Source organism: Pelophylax lessonae (assembly GCF_965119305.1).
Source record: "Pelophylax lessonae genome assembly, chromosome: 3".
Lineage (NCBI taxonomy): Eukaryota > Metazoa > Chordata > Amphibia > Anura > Ranidae > Pelophylax > Pelophylax lessonae.
Window position 1 is genome coordinate 550,425,589 of NC_138770.1, and position 26,584 is coordinate 550,452,172.

A 26,584-nucleotide genomic window follows, 5' to 3' on the forward strand; every position below is an offset into this window, starting at 1 on the left:
ACTGACACCACTGCCCCACACACGTATGCACTGTGTGAGTGGAGGAAAGGGGTCCCTGATTATTTCAATGGAAACAGTGTAAAAACTATTGACCAAACAGAACTTTTCCTGATACATCCAGGAGTTCCTACTGCGGGTCCCTCATCCACCACCCCTGGGGTATCCAGCCAAGAAAAAGGTGTCCAAGAAGGGCATCCTGAGTCATCACCTTTGTCGACTTTTAGCTCAGAACTGTGTGCTGTTCTAGGGGAGATTGTGGCAAAATGTAGCAGGGACTCCTCGAGCTATCTGATGACTGGATATAGGAAGCTCCGGACATTCTCTGGGAAACAGCCTGTGCCTTCAGCAGAAGATGGGTTCGAAGAGTGGCTAGATACCGCCACTCAGGCTTTGGAGGAATGGGAGGTACCAGAACAGCACAAGAAGCAGAGGATCACAGAGAGTTTAAGGGGACCTGCATTAGAGGCTGTACGTAATCTAAAGCTTAGCAAGAAGAACTGCACTGCACAGGATTATTTGGACATTCTGCAAGATGTGTTTGGTCGGACGGAGAACGCGGCTGAACTTCTCTACCAGTTGGACCACTGTTATCAAGAAGAGGGGGAGAAGTTGTCCGAATTCATTAAACGTCTGGATAGGATTATCCACCAGATTCTGTTAAAGAAAGGAATAGACCCCCGGAAAATAGATGAGACTCGTGCACGACAGGTTCTGAAAGGGGCTCAACCTTTAGATCCCATTGCCATACTGTTACGAACTCGTCGAGATGGCGGCATTCTAGAATACCCCGATCTGATTCGAATGGTCAGAGAGGAAGAGGTCATGTTGGACAACAAGAAGAAAAGTCGGCAGTTTGACTCAACTGCCCGGGTTGGAGTGATAAGTGTGGAAGAGGGTGACTCTCAAGTTGAACTCCTAAAGACCCAAGTGTCTCAGTTGATAGAAATGGTGTCCATCCTGACTGGTCAGGTATCCACTCTACCCAAGGGGAGTATATCGGAGAGGCCAGATGAACCTGTTAGTCTCAGCACAGATCCAGAGCCACGGCCTGCAAGATTGTTAACTTGTTTCAACTGCGGGGGAGTTGGGCATGTTAGAAGGGTATGTCCCAGCTCAGGAAATGCTGCCGCGAAACCTCGCGAGCCAGCGGGAAACTTCAGAGGACACCGGTGAAGGAGTCAACCGGGTGTCCGCCAGTCTTAAGGGACTCCAGAAGTGGTGCAGGATCAGGGAAACTGAGTCAGGGGGTCAGACCCAAATATAACACCCCCAGTTCTAGACTCCGGGTTACTGAGGGAAGGAAAGTCAATGCACACCGGATTCGGCGGGGGCCTAGATCAAGGAAGAAAAAGGAGAAGAGGGCCAGGGTACAGAGAACTGAATCAGATAACAAGGCTACATCAAGAGAATTCCCAACTAACTTGGTCGGGCCCTCCCCAGTGGTCTCGGTTCAGGTGGAAGGAATTTACACAAGAGCCCTCCTTGACACAGGGGCCCAGGTGACTCTTTTGTATAGAGACTTCTATGATAAATATCTTACCCATCTACCTTTGCAGAAGTTGGAAGATCTGGAGATATGGGGTATTGGGACCCAAAGTTTTCCCTATGACGGGTATCTGCCAATCAAGTTGACCTTTGATCCATCAGTGGCTGGTGAAGCGGAAACCTTCGACACCTTAGCGGTGGTCTGTCCTCGTCCACCAGGGGCCAACAAAAGCTCTCTCATCGTAGGAACAAACACTGACCTGGTAAGGCGCCTTCTGATACAACTGGTCCAGGGACAAGATGCTCAGGCGCCAAGGATCCATCCCATGCTACGGCAGGCCTACCAACGATTAGTGTTGGAGCAAGAGACCCCCGCAGAAGGAGTTGGACGACTCTGGAAGCTGGATAGAGCAGAAAAGGTCTTACAGCCAGGAGAGGTGGCCTGTTTTAAGGCTTCTGTTAAACTCACATGGCAACAGCCGGGTCCCTTCATTATCTTTGAATCAGGTCAAAAGGAGAGACAGAGAGGGATAGAAGTGATCCCTGAGGTGATCCCTTTGAAGGTGTTACAGGAAAACCGTGGAAGGGTTTTAGTGAGTGTCAGAAACACCTCTATTACACCAGTGAAGGTACCGGCCAGAGTGCTCCTGGGCCAAGTCAACCCGGCTACCCCAGTTGCCCCCATTGATTTCAAAGAAAAGGAACAGGGTGAAGCGGCTATAGAGGAGCTTTGCTCTGGAAACGCTGCCCTCCCGCCGGAATGGGTGAAGAGGGCCAAGGCACAACTTGCTCGATGGAGGGAAATATTCTCTAAGGACGAGTTTGACGTGGGATGTGCCAGGAGCGCCACTCATAAGATCCGCCTGAGTGAGGACAAGCCTTTCAGGGAGAGAGTCCGGCGAGTCCCCTTAGGTGACTTAGAAGATCTACGTCAACAGCTGGCAGAGCTCAAAAAGATCGGGATTATCCGAGAATCCAGGAGCCCGTATGCTTCCCCGATAGTGGTAGTCCGGAAGAAAAATGGATCTTTGAGGCTTTGTATCGACTACCGAACGCTGAACAGAAGAACCATCCCAGACCAGTATACCACTCCTCGAATCGAAGATGCCCTACAGAGTCTGTCAGGGGCGAAGTGGTTCAGTGTGATGGACTTAAAGAGTGGGTATTATCAGATCCCCATGCACCCTGAAGATCGGGAGAAAACAGCCTTCATCACCCCTGTGGGGTTCTTTGAGTTCAATCGCATGCCTCAGGGGTTGTCCGGGGCCCCTGCTACCTTCCAAAGGCTGATGGAGAGGACCGTTGGAGATATGAATTTGATAGAGGTACTGGTATACTTGGATGATGTTATCGTGTTTGGCAGAACTTTAGAAGAACATGAGGAGAGGTTGGAAAAGGTCTTGAAGAGGCTACATGAAGAAGGTCTGAAACTTTCTCCTGAGAAGTGCCAATTCTATCAGTCCTCGGTCCATTACCTGGGCCATATCGTGTCTGAAGAAGGGGTGGCCACTGACCCGGACAAGCTGGATGCTGTTGCTTCCTGGCCGAGACCCACAAATGTGACCGAACTCCGGTCATTCTTGGGCTTTTGCTCCTATTACAGGAGGTTTGTGGAGGGGTTCGCCCAGATTGCCCGACCCCTAAATGAGCTCCTGAAGAATGAAGAAGATGATGTCCCTGAGTTGGTAAAGCCGGCGAAGTCCACCATAGGCCCCCGGAAGGCTAAGGAATCCATCCAGGATCAGTGGACCCCGGAATGCGAAGGGGCCTTTGTCCAGCTGAAGGAAACCCTAACCACTGCCCCTGTGTTGGCCTATGCGGACCCCACAAAACCATATGAACTGCATGTTGATGCCAGCCGAGATGGGCTGGGGGGGGTACTTTATCAGGAGCATGAGGGTCATCTGCGACCTGTTGCCTATGTGAGCAGAAGCCTACTGCCTGCTGAAAGGAATTATCCTACTCACAAACTTGAATTCTTGGCCTTGAAGTGGGCAGTGGTTGACAAATTGAAAGACTACCTGTACGGAGCTGAATTCATTGTCAAGACAGATAATAATCCCCTCACCTATCTGTTGACTACGGCCAAGCTGGATGCAACAGGACATCGATGGTTGGCTGCCCTCTCTAGCTTCAATTTTAGCCTGAAGTATCGGCCAGGAATCGGAAATAGGGATGCAGATGCCCTATCCAGAAGGTTGCATGTTCCACAGGAACCTGCGGAAGAATGGACTCATTTGGCTCCAGAAGGGGTGCGTGCCCTATATCAGGGAACTGAATTTCGATCCCGAGGAGGGTCAAGAGCAGAAGAGATTGGGGTTTCGGCTATCGGAGTACCCAAATGCTACTGCCAGGTGACCCAAGTTGAAGGGGAGGGTTTGCCCCGGCTGTCCAAAAGGGACTTGCGGAAGGAGCAGTTGGAAGACCCTTTGGGAAAACTTCTCTTGGAAGCCCTGGAGATCCAGAGCCCTGAGTTGCTTCTAACTGACTCCCCTCAGGGGGCCCGTCTGTTGCATAGAGAGTGGACCCGGTTACAGATCAGAGAAGGAGTGGCCTACCGGAGAGGTCCATCTGAAGATCTGGAGGAGAAGTGGCAACTGTTCTTACCAGCTAAATACAGAGAGGGAGTTCTGGCCGCTCTTCATGATAATCATGGCCATCTGGGGCCCGAAAGAACCTTTCAGCTTGTCAGGGACAGGTTCTACTGGCCTTGTATGAGGGCCGAAGTTGAAGGATACTGTCATTCTTGTGTCCGGTGTATACAGAGGAAGACTCTGCCACGTCAAGCAGCCCCAATGGGCCATCTACAAAGTCAGGGACCCATGGAGCTGGTGTGCATTGATTTCCTTTGCTTAGAGCCTGATCTGAGTGGCCAGGGGAATGTCCTTGTGGTAACAGACCATTTTACCAGATATGCTCAAGCATTCCCAACAAGGGATCAGAAGGCCTCAACGGTAGCCAAAGTTCTTGTAGAGAAGTTCTTTGTACATTATGGGTTACCACAGCGCCTCCATTCTGATCAGGGAAGGGACTTTGAAAGCAGACTGATCAAGAGACTGTTAGATATGTTAGGCATTCAAAAGACTAGAACCACTCCCTACCATCCACAGGGGGATGCCCAGCCTGAACGATTTAACAGGACTCTTTTGGATATGTTGGGGACTTTGAGCTCAGAGAAGAAACAGCATTGGGGCAGGCACGTAGCTGCCATTGTGCATGCCTACAACAGCACTGTCAGTGATGCTACTGGATATTCCCCTTATCGGCTGATGTTTGGAAGGGAGGCTCGGTTGCCAGTGGATTTGGCCTTTGGCATTTCGCCTGATCATACCTCTTCAGCATCGCATAGAGGATATGTGGACCGACTGCGGAAGAGTCTGAAAGCGGCCTATGACAAGGCTCAGGCCACATCTGATCAACGTGGACTGCGGAATAAAAAAAATTTCGACCTAAAAGTTCGGATCCATGACCTGCAACCAGGGGACAGGGTTTTGTTGAGAAACTTGGGTGTCCCGGGAAAACACAAGTTGGCAGACCGCTGGAAGTCCCAACCTTATGTTATCTGTAAGCAACTGCCAAACCTTCCTGTGTACCAAATTCGGCCTGAGGGAAGTGTGGGTCCATTGAAGGCTTGGCATCGGAACCATTTGCTGCCTCTCTCTGAAGTGGTTCGTATGCCCCCTGTGGAAGACTTGTCAGCGGCCCCTTCGACTTCTCGCCGGTCCAGACCAGTTACCAGATCTCAGACGATGCTCCCAGATGAGGGAGAGGGAAGTTCTCCATCTGAAGATTTGGAAGATGAAGAGGAGGTACCCGACTGGTTGTGGTCATCTCAGTTGCCAGAACCCACACCTGCCTCCCTGTCTTCGTCTGACTTGGCTGATAGAGGAGCCCTTCGGGCAGAAGCCCCTGAATTCATACCCTTTCATATGCTTCCAGAAGAAGCAGCTGAGGATGAAGATCCTGAGGAGGAGGTTGCACCCTTCTCTGAAGAAGAACTGACCTCTCTTGAACCATCAGGTGCCTCTGTGTTGGAACATGAGGAGGGGGACATGGAAGAATCCTCAGAAGTGCCTGATCCTAGTACCTCTGAGAGCATGCCTCCACGGGAACAGAGGGAAAGGAGAGTCATTCACCCACCTAAGAGACTGACCTATGATCAATTGGGTGAATGTTCGGAAGAAGCTGTTTTTATCTCCAAAAGGTCTCCTGACCAGCCTAGTTCCTCCACTGTAGATTTGGTGGGGGACAACCCTAGCTCACCCCCAGGCACAACTGTACAAGCCACCCAAGTTTTGGGGGGTCTGTGAGAGATCATGAGAACAAAGTATTGAAGTAGAAAACGTTTGCATTTAAGTTTGTACATAAGGATATTGGGTTTGGTTATTATAATAAGCACAGTTTTTGATGTTCACAATTTGGTTTACTTTGTGAGTTAATGTTTGCGCACATTTTGTTGCTCTGACCTCACTATATGTTTTTTTCTCTTTCTCACCTTTTGATGTTTTTTTTTTCAACACAAACTTTAAGATGTAAGTGTTTAAGAAATTGCAAAGGCACATGTGCTTTTTAAAGGAGCACTATATAAAAGCACTAGAAATCAGCACTATATTAACACTGTAGAAATCACTTATTTGCTTATTAATTGCACTTTATCGTTTTACTGTTGCACTGCTATTAGAATACAAAATTGGATGTATTCAGATTGACTTATTTCAGCAAAATGTTAATGTTTTTGTTGTATAATGCCAACCTATGCACTAGGGTACATACTGTTGACCTCTTTGGGGACCAAAGTTTCTCAAGTGGGGGGAGTGTGTAGCGGGGTTAAACATGCCTAAAGACACTGTTTGATATGTGGGAAGGAACTAGGCTCCCTCTAGTGGTAGCTGCATGGAATTTCCCGGGCTGTGACTTCCTTTTCACAAGATGAAGAAACTACATCTCCCAGGCTGCTTTGCAAGATCCAGGAACTAGGCTCCCTCTAGTGGTAGCTGCATGGAATTTCCCGGGCTGTGACTTCCTTTTCACAAGATGAAGAAACTACATCTCCCAGGCTGCTTTGCAAGATCCAGGGTGCACGGCTGCACCGCACGGCACTATGGGGGAGGTTATTTAAAGGAGAGAGAAGCGCGCGAAGGGGGGCCTTTCTGCGCTGGACTCTGAGGAACCAGTGAGCGAGAGTGAAGGACTGACACTGGATATTGGGCCAGAGCCTTTTAGCCTGGAGGGACGACGTGGAACCGTCCCATCTCAAGCACGAGGCACATTCCTGGAGGTCATACTGCTGTTTGCCGAGACCGGAAGTCATCCGCCAGAAGGACCCCGCGCGGCTGGCATATAGCCAAAGGACTGAGACCGCAGTGGAAGCGCGCGAAGGAGAAACTTCTGTTGGTGAGAGGGCACATGCCCAATAACTGACTTTATCTGCTGAAGAGACAGTTTTATCTACAGATAGCGGTAGCGCAGCAGGAGGTGATAAAACCCCGGGGTTTATCACCATACTCTCTCAGGAGACTCATAGACAAACAATAAGGTCTGTAAAGGAGTCGCCAGAGGCTTATCTCTCTCGCAGAAGTTATTGCTCAGTTACGCAGACACCCTGCGGTGACAACTAACAGCTCGTTGTTTTCTCTCTCTTGATCTTTATTCCTAATCTGGATTACAAATGAGCTCTATTCAATAACCTTGCTAGCGAAGATCAACAAGAAAGAAGAGAACTCTGGGGGAGGGACTCAGATAGGCCCACCTACCTGGTACTGTGTCTAGCCTTAATGCAGGAGGAGTGTGGGGGTATTCTTTTACCTTTTTAAAGCTGTTTTAAATAACCTTTTATGGACTTGTATTGTATTGTATTGTATCTCCCCTATTCAATTTGATATATAGTAAACTAAGTTTGGTTAATTACAATCTTGTGCGTTGTTCCATTGTGTCACCCAGAAGGACTACTATTCAAGAAGGTAACAAGGTATTGTTGCATAGTGAAGTATTGTATTCCAACCTGTGTATCTATTTGATAGTCCAGTCCTATTCTGGGTCAGTTGTGCCTGAGGAGGGATCGAGCCAATTTGATTGGGTTGTTAGGCAGGGTGTAGACCCAATAATATAATCAGCAGCTCCTGCGGGGGTGGTGCTACATAGTGTTCCCTGTAATATGTATATAGACTATATACACATTACAGGGAACACTATATACTACAAGAGAGTAAAACTACCTGGAGTATATACCTTACTATATACATATTACAGGGACCAATATATACTACAAGAGACAACTACCTGGACTATATACCTTACTATATACATATTACAGGGAACACTATATACTACAAGAGTCTCTTGTAGTATATAGTGTTCCATGTAATATGTATATAGTTAGTAAGGTATATACTCCAGGTAGTTATCTCTTGTCTTGTAGTATATATTGGTCCCTGTAATATGTATATAGTAAGGTATATACTCCAGGTAGTAGTTGTACTCTCTTGTAGTATATAGTGTTCCCTGTAATATGTATATAGACTATATACACATTACAGGGAACACTATACTACAAGAGAGTACAACTACTACCTGGAGAATATATACCTTACTATATACATATTACAGGGACCAATATATAGTAAGGCATATCCTCCAGCCAGGACAGGTAGTTGTCTGTCTCTTGTGTCATCGATTCGATCCCATCATTGCCATGAGAGAGTTAAAAAAAATATAATTTAATCAATCAGCCTGGCAGGCTGTGGCAGCCTTACCTTTACAACGGCTGCACATGGGAGGAGGTGGGTGGAGGCGGAGGCGGAGCCAGTCTTCTAGGGTCGATACGGAGCCGGAGGAGAGGAGTGAGGAGGAAGAGCCGACGAGTAGGAGGATCGTCCTCCGCTGCGGCGCTGTGCATCCTGGGTCTGCTCTGCTCACGTCACTGGTTGCTAGATGCCAATCGGGCTGGCCTTAGCAACCAGTGTGCACTGCAGTGCAGACTCGAGCCACGGCCGCCGTCGCCCCGGAGGGGAGGAAGCAATAAGGGGGGGGCCCGGGCCGGCGGACAACGGAACGGGGGGGGCCCTAGACCACCAGGGACATGCCACCATCCATGTGGGGCCCCTTGGCAAGTGGGGCTCCCGGGCAACCGCCGGGCATGCCCAGTGGAAAAGACGGCCCTGGGATTGTACTATGATCGAGGTGTTTAACACTTTTTTATAGCATAGAGGCATAATCGCTGTGAAAGGTTAACTTGCAAGGCAATGAGTGAGGAAAAGGTAGTTGCCATGGGTAACGGAAAGCAAGAACAGCTACAGCAACCAGACATTGGTGTGGTACCTGGTTAGGTGACAGGTCCTCCGGGAGCAAGGGGGTCAGTGCTCTAACTCCCTCCTTGGGCGTCCATCTCCTCCGGTCACTGGGAACACACTAGTGTTACGGAGGTACAGGGCCTGATCACTAGGTACGGGAAGGAAAGAGTTACATGGACACGTATGAGACCCGCGCTATGTGACCGGCGGGGTTTCATTGCGTTATTGCGAGTGAGGTAGCGGAGGTACCCTGGACTGGTGGAGTGAGCAAGGGCTCTGCATGTCCCTCTGAATGCAACTCATACATCAGTACAAGTGTGTAGTTGGGACGAAACACCTTAAGGATGAACTCCGCACATTATTGCTACACACAAGTGGCTCATCTCTTGAGTCAATTTTCACATGGTTGCAGTCTCCTTCTGGTTCCGGGCATTGGTGAGCACGCCTTTGGATGCGCTGATACTCCACATGCACGTGAAAGGAAAGAAAATCTCATAATCTATATATCTATCTAATTTTTTTACACTGTAGTTTTACATTTTTGAAGCTATAGGTACCATAAATTTTAAATCCTCTTTTAAATGTAAAAAGTTTCCTATTCTTGGTTTGTTTTTTCAGATATTCCTGGAAGATGATATTACTAAACAATCAACCATACACTTGGTGGATCTTGCAGGCAGTGAGAGACAAAAATCATCTGGATCTGAAGGGGATCGTCTTAAAGAAGGAGCTTGTGTTAACCTCAGTTTGACCACTCTGGGAAATGTTATCAGGTTATTATTGCTTGAAAGCCAGTAAAATAATATACTGTATGAATTGCATGTAATGTTAAAGCTGACATTCAGGTATGATTATTGTACTTACATTGGTCTAGCTTGGACCATTGTAAGTATGCATGAGTCATACCTGAATATCCGAATGGCGCTGGCTTCCGAGTCCCATTCTGAACTTCTGCTGCTTAGTGAACTCTATCTAATCCCACAATTAGATTTTTTTTTTTAAACCTGGGTCCTGAGTCTTCTGTCTTCTGCACACTGGGGATTTGGAGAATTGGAGCGTTCTTCTTTGAGTGTCTGTGTCAAGTGTCTCAACATATCCATTGGTCAGAAAAACATACCATTATTTACACAGTTTTTTTTTGTTGTTTTTTTTTTCTCTTTCTTATGTGTCACTGTCATTAAAATTATTCTGCTAATCTGTCAATCATCTCTTTCAGTGCACTTGCAGAGGCTGCCATGGGAAAGAAAGTTCTTCACATTCCATACAGAGATTCTGTTCTGACAAAACTTCTGCAGTCTGCTCTAGGAGGAAACAGTAGAACTGTCATGGTATATTATAGCCTCCTTTGCACCTACATGTTTGTCTAACATCCCTTTATATAGTCTGCAACTGCAAGTTTAAAAAATGACAGCTCCATCCAGTTCAACTTACACTATATTGCCAAAAGTATTGGGATGCCTGCCTTTACAGGCACATGAACTTTAATGGCATCCCAGTCTTAGTCCATAGGGTTCAATATTGAGTTGACTCACCCTTTGCAGCTATAACAGCTTTAACTCTTCTGGGAAGGCTGTCCATAATGTTTAGGAGCTTGTCTATGGGTAGTTTGACTATTCTTCCAGAAGTGCAATTGTGAGGTCAGACACTGGTGTTGGACGAGAAGGCCTGGCTCGTAGTCTCCACTCTAGTTCATCTGAAAGGTGTTCTATTGCTCAGCGCTCATCCATATCTTTATGAATGCTTTGTGCACTGGTGCACAGTCATGTTGGAACAAGAAGGGGCCATCCCAAAACTGTTCCCACAAAGTTGGGACCATGAAATTGTCCAAAATGGTAAGCTGACATCTTAAGAGTTCCCTTTACTGGAACTAAGGGGCCAAGCCCAGCCCCTGAAAAACAATCCTACACCATAATCCCCCCTCCACCAAATTATTTCGACCAGTACACAAAGCAAGGTCCATAAAGAGTGAGTTTGGGGTGGAGGAATTCAAATGGCTTGCACCTCAACCCCATAGAACACCTTTGGGATGAATTAGAGCAAAGACTGCAAGACAGGTGTTCTCGTCAAACATCAGTGCCTGACCTCACAAATGCGCTTCTGGAAGAGTGGTCAAAACATTCCCTTAGACACACTGTCTATAATATATATATATATATATATATATATATATATATATATATATATATATATATATATATATATATATTGAACCCTACGGACTAAGACTGGGATTGCATTTAAAGTTCATGTGCATGTAAAGGCAGGTGTCCCAATACTTATGGCAATATAGTGTATATGTGTGTATGCATGAGTAATTTTTTGTCTTCTAGCAATTTAAATAGCCCTGTATATTATTTTTTAAAAACACGAAGCTCTATATATTCTGCCTCCTGAGGAAGACATCTAAAGGTTTTTGAAGTTGTCAACACTCTCGGCAATTACCACCATTTGAGGAAGGGAATTCTACATTTTACTTCTCTAACAGTAAAGAACCCCTTTCTCAATCAAAAGTTAAACCTCCTTTCTTCTAATCTCAAATCATAGTCACATGTCCTCTTCAGGGACTTTAGAGTAAACAGTTTATCACAGTTCTTAGAGTTTGCATATTCAAGATGAGGCTGACCCAGTGTTTTGTAAAAGGGTAGAATTATTGATTTATCTACTGTATGTATGCCCTTATTAATGCATCACAGTATTTTGATTGCTTTGTTAGTTGCAGCTAGACATATGCCGGTTTTCGGTAATTCGATATATCGCGGTATTGCATAGCCACGGTATTGTTATTGTGGCATTTTTAAAATACCGAGTTTCTCTGCTCCTGGGTCTGACTTGTGAATTGATACATTTCAGTGAGCTGGATGACTCATTCACTCACACAGCTCTCCCAGTAACTATAAACAAAAATGTTTACATTGTATCTTTTCCTTCCCTCTGCCAGGGAGAAAGGAAGTTTAACCTCTTAAAGACTGGATCTTTTTCTGACACTTGTTGCTTGCAAGTTAAAATCAGTTTTTTTTTTTGCTAGAAAAGTACTTAGAACCCCCAAACTTTTTATATATTTTTTTAGCAGAGACCCTACAGAAAAAAATGGCGATTGTTGTAATATTTTATGTCACACTGTATTTGCGCAGCAGTCTTTCAAACGCAATTAATAGACTTTAATGAATAAAAAAAAAAAAAAAAAAAAACGTAACAGTAAGTTATCCCAATTTTTTTTTTTTTTTTACACAGAGAATCGTGAGAGAATCGTGATCTTTATTCCAAGCTAAAAAATCGTGATTCTCATTTTGGCCAGAATCGTGCAGCTCTAATAAATATATATATATATATATATATATATATATATATATATATATATATATATATATATACACACACACACACGCATAGCAGCCCACATTACATTATTATATAGCCATCAAGCAGTGTCTGGCCTACCTGGTGATGACTGGTCCTGGCGCTCTGATCCGATGGCCTGGTCTTTAAAGGGGCAAATCCTTGCGATCCAGAAAGAAGTGGTTAAACCTGCAGGAGGACCGGTGTTTTTATCTATTAATGACTTTACTATTGCTTTAGGCCTGGTTCACATGTATGCGGGTTGGGGGCCCACATTTGCACAGGCATAGCAGCCCATTGATGTGAATGGGCTTGAGCTGCTATGCCTGCGTTTTCAGCTGAAAAAAGGTGCATGCAGAATTTAAAAAAATGCAGTGGCCATGAAATCCATCCTTCTTTTGCACCATGCGACTTACCTGCCGTTGCTGCACACGCAAACTGTTTTTAAATGCCGTGCCCATGTATACAAAAAATGCAGAAAGCTTGCCAGAGCAGGAACTGCAGGTTAGTCGCATGGTGCAAAAGCAGGATGGATTTCAAGGCCACTGAATTTTAAAAAAATGCTGCATGCACCTTTTTTCTGCGGAAAATGAGGGCATAGCAGCCCGTTCAAATCAATGGGCTGCTATGCCTGTGCAAATGTGGGCCGCCAACCCGCATACATGTGAACCGCCAACCCGCATACATGTGAACCACAACCCGCATACATGTGAACCAGGCCTAAAGCAATAGTAAAGTAATTTATAAACAACACCTGCTTCAGGTTTAACCACTTCTTGACCACAAGGATTTGCCCTCTTAATGACCAGGCCATCGGATCGGAGCCGAGCGCCAGGACCAGTTATCACCAGTTAGGCCAGACACTGCTTGATGACCTATTTTAGGCCTGGTTCACAGAGTCTGTACTGACTGACTATATAATAATGTGCAAAAGTGAACCAAAGCCCCTAAATTCAGCAATGAAATTCAAGTGAGGTAGAAATTTAATAATTTAAATTTAATAATAGAATACCGTGATAATACCGTATACCGTGGCAAAACCTTAATCAATTAATCGCAGCATGAAAATCTGATACCGTCACAAGCCTAGTTGCAGCATGATTTTGCATGCTATTTCTAAGTCTGTGAATTAAAAAACACCCCCAGAGCCTTTTTCAATCACTGATTCTCCCAGGGGGAGACTCTCCTAATGTGTATTTTGCATGTGTATTTTTGGCACCCAAGTGCATAATTTTCTCAATATTGAACCTCGTCTGCCATGTAGCTACCCAACCCCCTATTTATTAAAATCTTCCTGTAATCTCTATATCATTAAGAAACATATTGAACAGCGTTGGCTCCAAGACAGAACCCTGGGACACACCACTCACAACTTTAGACCATTCAGAGAATGAATAATTTATCATAACTCTCTGTACCTGTTCACTGTTCATGTAACCAGTTTACTTCTTACAGAAATTTGACATAGATATACATAGAGGAGTATATTAAAGTATTTTAGCACAGTACAAAGATACAAAACTTCTGAAATTTTAACAGTATACCGGAGTAGAAGGTTTATCGGGAAAGAACAGCCCACCAAAAGAAGCACCTAATCTAGTTACAAGTGCCATCTTAAGGTGTGCAGCATTCCAAATAGTGAGTAAGATACATACAACATTAAAGTGGAACTTCACTCTCCCAAACAACATTGAACATTTTAATCCTCATGTTGCTAACATCAGTAAATAGATAAGAAAGTATAAAATATTTACTTATAATAAAAAATTTTTTTTTACATTTCGTCAGTTACTTCCTGGTTTCATGCCTAGGCAAATTATGTCATACATCCCAGGAGTCTTCAGGAGGGGAGGAGGGATTTTCACAGCTCAGCACACTCTCCTGCATGCATACTTGAGCAAAGTGCAGGAAGTAAATGCGACATGAATCATTTGCCCTTACTCAAGATGGCCACGGCAAGAAATGCTAAGGGGTGTTTTTCAAATTGATTTCTCATCAAAATAGAGCATGGAGATTTGGATGGATAAGGGAATTTGCTTTATAAAAGTATAAATATTTAAAAATCATAAAATAGTGTTTTTGGTTTGTGGTTCTCAGATGCAGTGAAAAATCTGCTTTAAACGGCTGACCAGGACTGTATGTCCTGGGCACTTAGAGAAGAGAAAGAAGGAAAGGGAGGGAAAAGAGAGAGCAGGTGGAACAGCAAGAAAGTAAAGAGAGAAAAAGGAGGGGGGAAAGAGTGAGGCCATCAGCTCGCCTAAGAGCAGGGGGATATCTGTCCACTAGGTGGAAGAGGAAGTACGCATGTAACCAGTTTCCTAACCACATACACCTAAATTCATCAACTCCGATAGACCTTATTTTATAGATTAAACATTTTATGAGGTATAGTATCAAATGCCTTAGCAAAATCTAAAAACTATTACCATTGGATGTCCATTTTTCCTCAAAGAATGATAATAGGTTGGTCTGACAAGAATGGTCTTTCATAAATCCATGCTGTTTGTCACATATGATACCTTTATTACAGACAAATTTCTTCATAGAGTCCTTACCTACATACATACTATTGATGTTAGGCTGATTGGTCTGTAATTTCCTGGTATACATTTTGATCCTTTTTGTAAATTGCTACCACATTTCCTCTATGCCAATAAGTTGGTACCTTTCCAGTCAGTAAAAAAAAAAAAAAAAAAAGTGGCTTGGCTATAACTAAGCTAAACTAAGCTCTCTAGGGAATCTTGGGTGTAAGCCACCTGGACCTGGTGATTTGTTTATATTAAGTTTCTCTAGTCTCTTTTGCACCTGGTTTTAAGTCAGCCACAGAGGTACAACATCTTTGATGAAACAACATTAATATTACTGTTAAGACTATCAAAGCTGTCTTTTTTTATCAGTAAAAACTGAAGAGAAAAAATATTCAGTACATCTGCCTTTTACCTGTCATTTGTGACCAGTTTGCCATGTTTGTCCATTATGGGGTTTATCTGTTATTTAATAATCGTTTTACTGTCAACATATTTGAAAAATGCGGGTGTTTTTTACCTGCTGTAGCAAAGTGTTTCTCCTATTCTATTTTAGCTGCCCTGATTGCTCCCTTGCATTTCTTGCTGCATTCCTTGTAAATCTGGAATGCTGATCGTGTCCCTTCTGCGTTTGTCTTTTTATAGTAGAAGGTAGTTAATTTTGTTCTGTTATGCTTGTTGCCCAGTGGAATACAATGATTAATGCACTTGTTTAATTCATCTTTAAACACTTTCACTTGCCTTGTTTGCTCTTTGTTACAAATATTTGGTCCCATTGAGTGTTATGCAGTAAGAATTTCAGCTAACTGAAGTTAGCTTTTTTAAAATTTAGAGTTCTTGTCATACCAACCAAAATTTGTCTATTATTTTACTGTAAATATAATACAGTATAAAAGAAATGAATGCAAAATATACATTTTCCAATACTAATATTTGTGTAAATAAAAGCTTTAGCATTCCTTCACATCTGAGGACTTGAAAGGTGTATTTATTCTTTTTTTGGGCAGAGGGCACATTTAATTAAAGCGGTGTTCCAGTCATTTTTGTGTTTATTTAAAGTCTGCAGCTACAAAGTGTAGCTGCTGACTTTTAATAAACATACACTTACCTGTCCCATGATCCAGCGATGCGGTCGCTCAAACCATCGGTTCTCTCCCTCACCTCTTCCCAGCAGCCGGCATTACAAGTGTGGGCACCCAGGTGTGACGGCTTGAGGCTTCACAGCTGAATGCAAACTGCATGAATGCGCGAGTTGCACTGCACCTCCTTAATGGCCGGGCAATCTTCTGGGACCTGTGACATGTCCTAGAAGATTGCAGAGAGGGAGGGGGAGAGGAAAATTCTGCTCGGGGCGCTGCGGCGCTACTAGCAGAAGTGGGAGCTTGGTACCTGTCAAAACTAGGTACCAGCTCCCCCCCAATAAAATGACGTGCCAAATGTGGCATGTAAGAGGGTGAGGAGTCCTTAAAGTGGAACTTTTTTCTTCTAGAAATTAACTGATATGAATTTCCTATTTTTCTAAGCGTATTTTGTTGTATTAATGGGTTGAAGTAATGTTGTGTATCATGTGCTCACTCTGAATGCCCAATCTTTTGCTAGCTGATTTTTAAATATAAATACACAGATATACTCAGCGCTGAACAATCAACAGGTGTATTAGATTGCTAGCTGAACACTAAAGGTCAATCTTCAATAAAGCCTCCAAATAAATCAAATATACAAGTGCAGCGCAATCAAAATATAACTTTCCATGGATGCAATGGAATAACGGATAACATACATATATCAAATGTGTAAACCATGATCGGTGTAAATACATTGAATAAGGCAATATATTTACAAAGCAAATAAATATCAATCCATAAAAAATCCTAATGGAGGAATGCAGTCAGATAGAGGAGGGAGATGATCCCAGGAGTGCAGTCTAGGTGCCTTTAATCAAATACGTGATGCTCAGAGTGCTCTTAAAGACCCATCACCATGGAATGCATATGCGCTCACCTCAGGATCAAGACCCCACAGGGTCAGATAGCATGTATGATCATTCAAACCGCAATCTTCAAGACCTCAAACTGGCTGCTTTTAAACATCCTCATGATCAAGATTCCACAGGTTCAGATAGCATGCATGCTCACTCAGACCGCAGTCTTCAGGACCTCAGACAGGCTGTTATTAAACTCACTCGCGGTACATAGATGAATAAAGGAAGCAGAGTCTAGTGCTCTCCGTATGATATTTTATTATAAAAAAAAACAAAGCAGTATAAAACTCACATGTAAGCAGACGTTTTCAGACATGTACAACAGCTGCTAAGGTGTACTTCAGCATCGATAGGTGTAGTTAGATGGCCGCCGGTCACGTGGTTCCCCGTATGCGTTACGTCCGGTTGTGGGAATCCCCGCTGATGAAGTCCACGCCCACAACTGGACGTAACGCCTACGGGGAACCTCGTGACCGGTGGCCATCTTGCTACACCTATCGATGCTGAAGTACACCTTAGCAGCTGTTGTACATGTCTGGAAAAGTGTGCTTAAATGTGAGTTTTATACTGCTTTGTTTTTTATAATAAAATATCATACGGAGAGCAATTGATTCTGCTTCCTTTATTCATCTATGTACCGCGGAGGGAGTTTAATAACAGCCTGTCTGAGGTCCTGAAGACTGCGGTCTGAGTGAGCATGTATGCTATCTGACCCTGTGGAATCTTGATCATGAGGATGTTTAAAAGCAGCCTGTATGAGGTCTTGAAGATTGCGGTTTGAGTGATCATACATGCTATCTGACCCTGGGGGGGTCTTGATCCTGAGGTGAACGCATATGCATTCCATGATGGTGGGTCTTTAAGAGCACTCTGAGCATCACGTATTTGATTAAAGGCAACTAGACTGCACTCCTGGGATCATCCCCTCCTCTATCTGACTGCATTCCTCCATTAGGATTTTTTATGGACTGATATATATTTGCTTTGTACATATATTGCCTTATTCAATGTATTTACACCAATCACGGTTTACCTCTGATATATGTATATTATCCGTTATTCCATTGTATCCATGGAAAGTTATATTTTGATTGCGCTGCACTTGTATATTTGATTTTTAAATATCCCTCACACATGATTGAAACTTAGCGGGGATGTGCTTGGTGCATTGGCTCTTTCTGAAGTAGTCAAATTCCCTAGTAAGTTCACAGACATATTGCAGATCAATAAAAATGGTTATAAAAGCGGAAATGCGACAAGTAATCATTTAAAATACTTGACTTGTGTGTGCTTTTATCAGCAATTTTTAGGTTGGTGACATGATCTCCTTAATACATTCTAGAAGAAAAAGTAAATGCTACAACAGATTTATTGATATCATCTCTTATTTTCTTATGCAACTTAATCTTATAATCTTTCCAGAATGTAGAATGCATATTTCCTTTCTGCATTTTTAAAATACCCTAATATAAACTTTAATACCCATTATATGTTTTTTTTTTCATAGATTGCTGCAGTGAGTCCAGCAGACATCTGCTATGAGGAGACTTTGTCAACACTCAGATATGCTGAAAGGTATTACATTCATGTCAAATGTAAGATATTCTTCACAGGTAGAAGTTTTGGTTACTACAGCCAGTTTCCAGGTATGCAAGAAACTGTCCCTAATGGATAATCTGACATTTAGACTGTTGGCTTAGAACAGCTGTGTCCAAACTATGGCCCTCCAGCTGTTCAGGAACTACAATTCCCATCATGCCTAGTTATGTCTCTGAATGTCAGAAATTTACAATGCATCATGGGAATTGTAGTTCCTGAACAGCTCAAGGGCCATAGTTTGGACACCCCTGGCTTAGAATATGGGTCAGTATAAAGTGCATGTCTGGAAGCAACACAGGACAGTCATCTGTAATGTTGGGTATGTTTGCTGCATGTGGGAAAGTAGTTTGACACCCAAAACACATAAAAGCAGAGTGTGGTGTCTCAAATGACTTGATGTAAGTGTGGGTAGACCTTTGCTAGGCTTGCGGTACCCGGGAATCCCTTGAGTTTGTGGGGACTGGGTGAGAGACAGAGTAAATTACCGAGTTTTGAGAAGGCTGAGCATGAAACATATTACCTGAAGTTGATAACATTGGAAATGTGTCTCATATGCTGTGCTTTTGCCCTCTAATTTAGAGCCTCAGTAAGAGGTCGGTGTGAGGGTATGCTAAATGCTGTATTAAAGCAAACCTATCATCTTATTGATGATAATAAACTGAGCCTCTCCCCTTGAAATATTGGACACTTAAAAGTTCTGCCAAATGGGAAATCAAGGTTCCTGATTGCTTCTTGCTTAGCATCACTTTTTGACTAGCATAACATATAATATATAAAGAGAGAAGGCATGACTCCCACACAGCTTTCTACAAGTGATGATCTGTCCCCGGGCCTGAAGACAAAAGTTTATATTTGCCAAAGAACTTGTCTTGTCTGAATGGGAAACATGGAACCTAAAGATTCCCATCATACTGGGAAGGTCTCAGGAAAAAAACATCTTTAATTATATTTTTAATAAGATGACAGGTTCACCTTAAGAACATTTCTCTTACTCCGACTTGGCAAGAGTGACCTAGAACTGTCAATAAAGTTGATTGTCACTTTGGAGACTGCTGTTTATATACTACTTGTATTTATAAAGAAAAGGGGGGAGGGGGGGGGGATGTGGGACAATATTCTTCTTGACCAGGCAAGGAATGCAAACAAGACCCTGTAGGATCACAGAACTGTTTGTCATTTTCCATACCAATGTTACTGTTAGTTTGAAACAATTCAAAGCTGAGCAAAGCCTCGTACACACTCGTTTTTTGTTTTTTTTTGTTCAACCAGCAGGGCTAAACGAAAAAAAATCTGACAGCTCAGGAGGAGCTGCTGTACTAACTATTGGACTTTAGTACAGCCAGCTCCCCTGCTGCTCTATTGTGTTCTGACAGAGGGATGTCCCTCTCGCCAGAACACCCCAGTCAGCCCTCTCAGCCATTGGCTGAGAGCGCTGATAGGGAGGCGATCAGCAGACCCTTTTCGGTCATGCCTCTTTGACAGAAGCAGGCTGAATGGCCGGCTTCTGACGGACCGACTCCGGTGCATACTGGCTGAATGTCGGGCGATTTCTGTTTAACCAGCCAATGCCGTCTGACATTTGGCCCGTGTGTACTAAGCTTAAAAGCAAGCCGCATGATCAGTGTCCTCATTGTCTATTTCAAACTACCTCATTGTATTGTTACAGCTTTACATTCTAATTAATTGTTTTTTGTTAGTTTACTGATTTGTGTTTCTGCTCATGCACTAGAGCAAAGAAGATTAAGAACAAGGCTGTTATCAATGCTAGTCCCACAGAGCGCCTTATTAAGGAGCTGAAAGCAGAAAATAACAAGCTTTTATCAAGGCTGGCAGGACTCGGGAGCTCAGGAAAGAGGGTGGAAAAAGAGACCAGTATGTTAAAATGTGCACAATTATTTATTAAAAATGTATTAGAAACATTATTATAAACTTGTATTTGGTATGATTGATATGTTGTATTTTTGTACACCTTGCAGTTCATATAACTAGAATTAGAACATTCTTTTGTCTTTTCTTTTCATCCCGTATTTGCTCAAATTTTTCCTGTCTTAAGGTAGAAGGGAAAGAAGAATGCATAGCCACATGTTCATCTACTAAAAAGCACTTTTCTAGATAGTGCTGATGATAAATACATGTAAGGGAATTGGACTGTCCTTGCTGTGAAAATGATAGATGTGGTAAAAAAAATTGGTGTGAATTTAATAGAAACATTTACACCTTTAAACAATGCCTGGCCTAAAAGTTAAATTTGCTTTGCTTTCAGTTGCAAACTGCCAGTTTGTTTGGTGAAATCCCCTTTAAGCCACACCTACAATTTAGACCACACCTGCTTGTCATGCCACACATGTTCTGTAACTGATACGTTCTAAACTGTATTTAAATCATAGAAGAACTACGCCGACTGCTTGCAGAAAATGAGTTGAGAATACAGGCAATTCAAAATACATGGGAAATGCAGCTACAAGAAGCCAGGAAAGAATGGGAGCAACAGTTTGCTGCAATAACACAGGTCAATATACTACATCATTTTAGCTTTTTGTCTATCTTTCAAGGTTGAACTGTGGCCGTCTTAAAAATCTCATGTAATGAATCTGGACAAACTCCAGGGAACTGCTAAATACACAGCTGAAATTCATATATTCCAAAACATTTGTATTTCTGTGCAGCCAGTGTATAAATCCAGTGATTTATACAGTTCTGCTAGAAAGCAGAGCCAGGTTGGTGACCTGTACCCCCTGCACCCAGTGTGATGGGACAATAAGGAACCAGCAGCAGACTGATGAGCTCACCGCTGCTCACTCCTACTGCCAGCACAGTCCTTTTAACCACATTTTCACACAACACACCTGATTGGCCACTAGGGATGCCCTCCCTCTCTTAGGCCCCATTTACATATCACATAGTTGGAAGAAGCATTCCCGCTACGTGATTTTTAAAGAGCAATTTGCACACGATTTTGTGTGACGCATAGGGCCAGCCCATTCTCTTGACTAGGTTGCCTATGCGTGTTTGTCGCTCAAAAAACAGAAGCTCCTGCTCCTTTTCGAATGACAAGCTTCACACGATTTTGAAAGGCGTGGTTAACCATGATTGGTAAGTATGCACCGCTACTACAGAGATCTTTCCTAGACTCTGGGTCCCATACCAAGCAGATGCCCTGCTGCATTGTGAATATCACAATAAATCACTCAATGAATGCAAAGTTTTCTCTGACTGGATGCAGTGGAGAGGTGGGGTGGTGATACCAACTAGTACTCAAGTAGACCTTGCCTCAGCTGGCCCCTGGAGAATGTGGTATATCTGGCCGTGTGGATCAAGAGTACTCTACCCCTGACAGGAGTCTTGCGCCCTGGGGGGTTCAGGGTTTAGGTCCTTTCTCTTCAGAGAAGACACCTTTATTACACAATGTGCACTTTTTTTGTATGCTTCACTTTTGATGTCCTCTTTTATATTGCACCTGTTCTTACTGAAGAGATTTTTGCATATACACAGTATAATAGAAAAGGCGAAAATTAGTATGATTAGTTACCTAAGAACAGGGAGGTTCACCAAAAAGCACCTGGATGACGTTCACCTGTCACATTCGGTTTCAAGGTTTAGGGCTTTTGTGTTTTGCTTTACCTTGTGTAAATCATGAAATTCATGTCCAGATTTGCATTATTCTTCTTTTAAATGTGCACTACATTTTAGTATCTTTTTATTGTTATTTATTTTGGACACATCAAAAGCACACAGTCTAGCTTTGATGCACCATATAACGGGCCAAGAGTAACACAGCAAAAGAAGGTACCTCCCATCCAGGAAATTGTGATCACATCAACTACATAACATTTTAGCATCACTGTATATGTTTTTTTTAAATACCCATTAATATGGTGCAATTTTTTTAAGAATATCAGCATCTCACAAAGACCTGGACCCCTTGGTGTATGGGCAGTAGCTTCCAGCTAAGCTGTGTGAATGAGCTTCCTGTGATCCTCCCGACCTCTTGTTTACTTAAGCTGGATACACACTATCCAACTTTTGTGGTTAGATTTCCTTCAGATTTACCTTTTCTATGTAGTGCAAGGGCCTGCCTGACTGTATACAAATTGAAAGTGTTTAGGTTTGACCTCATATTATATGGTTTTGGTAAGTCTAAAGGAAAAAGTCTTCAGAAAATCTTATAGTGTGTATGGCCCATTACTCTGCCATAGGCGTCCAGGTCCAGGTCAGCAGGCTAAATAAGCTCCTCATAATATGTAGGCATGCACCTCAATGTGTATCCAGCACTCTTCTCTTCAAACTTCACAGCTCATTGAGGAGTCCATTGAAAAGTTCTTATAAGAGTCCTAGAAGATTTTGTTGTGGAGGGGAATGTAGTTTAAAGCAGAAATATAGGCCGAACCCCTACTTGGTACTAGACTACAATATCATTGAAATTGCTCACCTTCTTTGCTCTATGCAATAAGTCCTTGTACTCTCAGTCAAACTTTGATTACATCTCTTCAAGGAGAGGAGAATGATACAGTCATTTCCTTACCTCCTGAATATAAATGAAGACCCACAGCTGTCTGGAGTGCTGAAATACTTCATTCAAGAAGGTAATATACTGCTTCTTTATAATGCACATGTTGTTCTGACCCAAACTTGTCTTATTGACCCTCTTTGTCCAATATAAAAGGAAAAAATAGAAAAATAAACATTATAAAAAGGTTTCCTAAATAACAGCCCAATAAATTGTCCCTATGTTGAGGTTCCTGTGACCACTTACAGTATGTGTAAAGAACATTTTTCCAATTGTGGGGTAAACTGTTCTAATACTGATTTACTAAGGATATGAGAATGTTCACACAATAAACTGTGTAAAGATGAATTTCAATTATCCAATCATTTAAAAAGAATATCCCCGTTTTCTTATTTCATCTGCACATGGTTGGATATTTGAACTTAATATTTACACAGCTTTTTGCTTAATGTGTTAGCACAGCAGCCTCAGTAATTTTATCATTTGTACAACGGGGCACTATTCCTCCCTCTGACACAGCCAAAGGGGCACAATTTCTCCATATGACTCCATTGATGGGCCACTATTTGATCCACTGTCACCAATGATTGAACACTATCCCTCTCACTGATACCAACAATGGGGCAATAATCCTGTCACCATCAAAGTAGCATTATCTGCCCTTCCCCCTGCTGACCACATTTGTTATGTCTACTGACCACTGAATCAATTAAAGAATATAGACAAAATACAGAATTTTTTTTTATTTTGAAACATTTTAAAAATAAAAATCGACCAATAAATTAGAAACTAGAACCCTAATAGAAAGAAACCAACAGAACATACAGATATGAAACATAAATTAGAATACAACTGAATGAAATTAAATCAGTAACTATAAAAAATGTAAAAAAAAAAAAACTATAAAAAATGTACACAAGCAGGTGAGCGATTAAAAATTTGAAAATAGAAGAAAAAAGTAACAATAAGGATATTATCTTCCCAGTTAGCGGAGATTCTTCTTGTCATCTGCAGTAGAGGGATAAAATGAGATGAACTAGCATTTCACTCTCATTTGCAATATCAAACTTCTTTCTCAGGCAAATTGATAGTGGAAAGCAGCCAGGTGGAGAAGTTGTCCTATTTCTAATTTATGTTCATTTATTCATGTTAGTCTAATTTATAAAGTTAACTACTTAAAACTTTCCATCATATCGGAATTTTTAAAAACAGAGCTTTCTCTTTCGTTCATTGACGGACACAGCTCCTGATCTTCTTGACCATTGGGTTATACTGCCCCCTACAGGAGTAGAACACTAGGCAGAAAAAGAACTCTGCTATAGGTACTCAGTTTTTTCTGCCTAGTCAGGAGTAAGAACCTAGTTCTTTGCTGGGAGCTCTGGTCCTGGCAATTTTTTTCCTTTTAGATTGTTTTTTTCCTGTGAGATCTACAATCAACTGCCGGACTGGGCGACGGGCTGGATAATCTAGATCCAGTGGTCACCCCAGTCTGGCCAGCGACTGCACGCAGACCTCAGCTCCACACTAGGTCAGCTGCGATGTAGCCCCACCAGAAGAGGGCTGTCCTGTGGGTTACACGCCTCGCGAGGTCACATACAGACAGGTCTCGGCCTGCGACGCAGCATTCCTTCAGGCCAACAGCCCCCCCATTTCGATGGCGGTTCTGTCTGGAGCAGTGCCCGCCTGGTTCCTGGTAGGTGAGCAGCTGTTCCCCCCCCCCCCCTGGAGGGTTTTGGAGTGGACGCAGGCCCCTCCCTGGGACGGTTGGACCCCGGTTCCCCTCCTTCCTGTTAGGCCCCCACCTTGAGTCTGATGATCCTGTAGGTCATCTATGCTCCCCACCTGCCCTCCAATTCCCCCTTCACCTGTACTGGGGTTGTTTGGTGGTCTGGCTACCTCCTGGGGCTGGGGCAGGGTGCTGTACCGGCGATGGGGCTGGGGGGTGTGCCGCCAGTGACCAGACGATTGACTGGGGGGACTGTACCTGGTGGGGGGCTCCTGCCATGCCCCCCTCTTGCTCTGTGTCTTATCTGGGCCAAGGGATCCCTCCTGGGTCCCTGAGAGCCTCGTTGAGCCGCCATTTTGTTGTAGCCTATTTTCTGTGTAGGCTGGCGGCCATATTTGTGTAGCCTCGGCAGGCCATTTTGCATTAGTTCGGCATTGAAATTAATGGCGGCCGTTACTCTGGAGCCTTCTGGGCGGCAATTTTTTCAGTGGGAGCCCCACCTTATCCCTTGGTGCTGATTCCTGGGCCTCTTTCCTTCCTGGACGCCGCATGGGGAGTGCTTTGATCCTGGTGCTGCCTGTGACTGCCTGGTGGGGTGGTGAGTCTGGTGGGGTCCTCTCCCTCTCTCTGCTGCAGGTTCATGGGGGTGCTCTGTTGCTGGCGACCAGGTGGTGTTACCAGCATGGTGGGGATATCCCTTGGCAGTGTTCTTTTGCACTTTAGTGAGGTACCCTTATGAGTTATTGGAGCACATTTCCCCACCTAATCCTCTCTCAGAGCCAGCGAGGCCCTCCGGATACCAACCATCCATTGATGCACTGACGGCAGTCCCAGAGTCCGTTGTGTCCTGGGTGGAGGTGGCTTTTGGGTGACGGGGTAGTAAAAACTGCTTCCTGTCTTCCCCTGTTTTATCTGTCTCATATACTGAATTTGATTTGGCCACCATGGACAGGGCCCACCCTGAGGGGCCCTGCGGCCACGCGTCCTGAGTTCTCAAATAGTGAGGATGATTCCTCCACTCCTATAGCCATGCACGAAAAGGCGCTGGTAGACGCACTGATTGTGTTTGTGAGTGAGACTTGAGGACACAGCTGAAGCTGCGACGGAGGCACCGGTACCCTTTGGCACTCACAAGCCGTCTAGAGCGGCTAAGGTGTTTCCGTTTTCGCAATGAGGTACCCCTTTGAAGAATCCCTCCTTAAGAAGTGGACTGTTCCACTGGTGGTGGATCCCCCAGTTTTCAGGTTGAATAAGGCAACCATGATTCCAGTAGAAGAATCGCTGGCTTCTAAGGATCCGGCTGACAGAAAGGCAGAGGGTGTGGCCCGAAGTATGTTCACTGTGGCTGCCTCGGCACTCAGACTGGTCTTCACCATTGCCCTGGTGTCACAAACTCTGACCTAGTAGCCTAAGCTTTTACGCCATGACCTGGAAGGTGAGCATCTCCCCCCGGCCTTTGCTGAGCTTGCAGACCAGTTGGTCCAGGGTCTACAGTTTATCTGTGAAGCCTCTTTGGATGCGACTCCCCTGCTTTCTAGACTGTCTGTTTCGGAAGTAGTCCTTAGGCGTGTTTTGTGGCTCTAATGTTGGTCTGCGGACCAGACTTTTAAAAAGCCTTAACTGATCTACCTTTTCAGGGGATTGACTGTTTGGAGCTACACTGGATGACATCATTAAGAGTCTCACAGGGGGGAAGAGCACCTTTCTTCTGCAGGCTAGTAAGGGAAAGGAACCTCGCCGCAGACATGGCCCGTCCTTCTCGGCTCATAGGAAGTTTTTTCGTCCCTCAGGGTCGGCTGACAGGGATTCAAAGCCTTTCAAGACCTCTTCTGGAGGATCCAAAAGATCTTGCTCTGGGAACGTACGTGGATAGCGTATATTTTGTGGTGTGAGTCACTTGGTGTTCACCCTCACTTTTTTTCGGTGGCTCAGGTCTTGACCTTCCTTCAACAGGGGGTTGAGCAGAGATTGACCTTGAGTACTATTAAGGGCCAGGTTTTGGCCTTGGCAGTCTTCTTTCAATGACCCTTGGGCCTTGGCCACACACTACCTGGTGTGTACTTTTTTTCAGGGGATTCGACATTTGACTCCACTCTTGCGGTTCCCACTACCGCCTTGGGATCTCAACTTGGTGCT

The 26,584-nt window shown here is 43.9% G+C and overlaps 1 protein-coding gene across 1 annotated transcript in view; it reads left to right on the plus strand.

The window, feature by feature from the left end:
* LOC309551420 (kinesin-like protein KIF28P) overlaps positions 1–26,584 on the plus strand; it is a gene marked incomplete at its 5' end in the record, with an annotated part of 119,738 nt that overhangs the window by 13,457 nt on the left and 79,697 nt on the right. The window contains 6 exons of the mRNA XM_082251994.1: positions 9,393–9,547; positions 9,991–10,102; positions 18,124–18,191; positions 19,945–20,087; positions 20,603–20,724; positions 22,708–22,798. Coding sequence (XP_082108120.1) covers positions 9,393–9,547; positions 9,991–10,102; positions 18,124–18,191; positions 19,945–20,087; positions 20,603–20,724; positions 22,708–22,798 — 691 coding nt within the window. The remainder of the gene's footprint in view (positions 1–9,392; positions 9,548–9,990; positions 10,103–18,123; positions 18,192–19,944; positions 20,088–20,602; positions 20,725–22,707; positions 22,799–26,584) is intronic.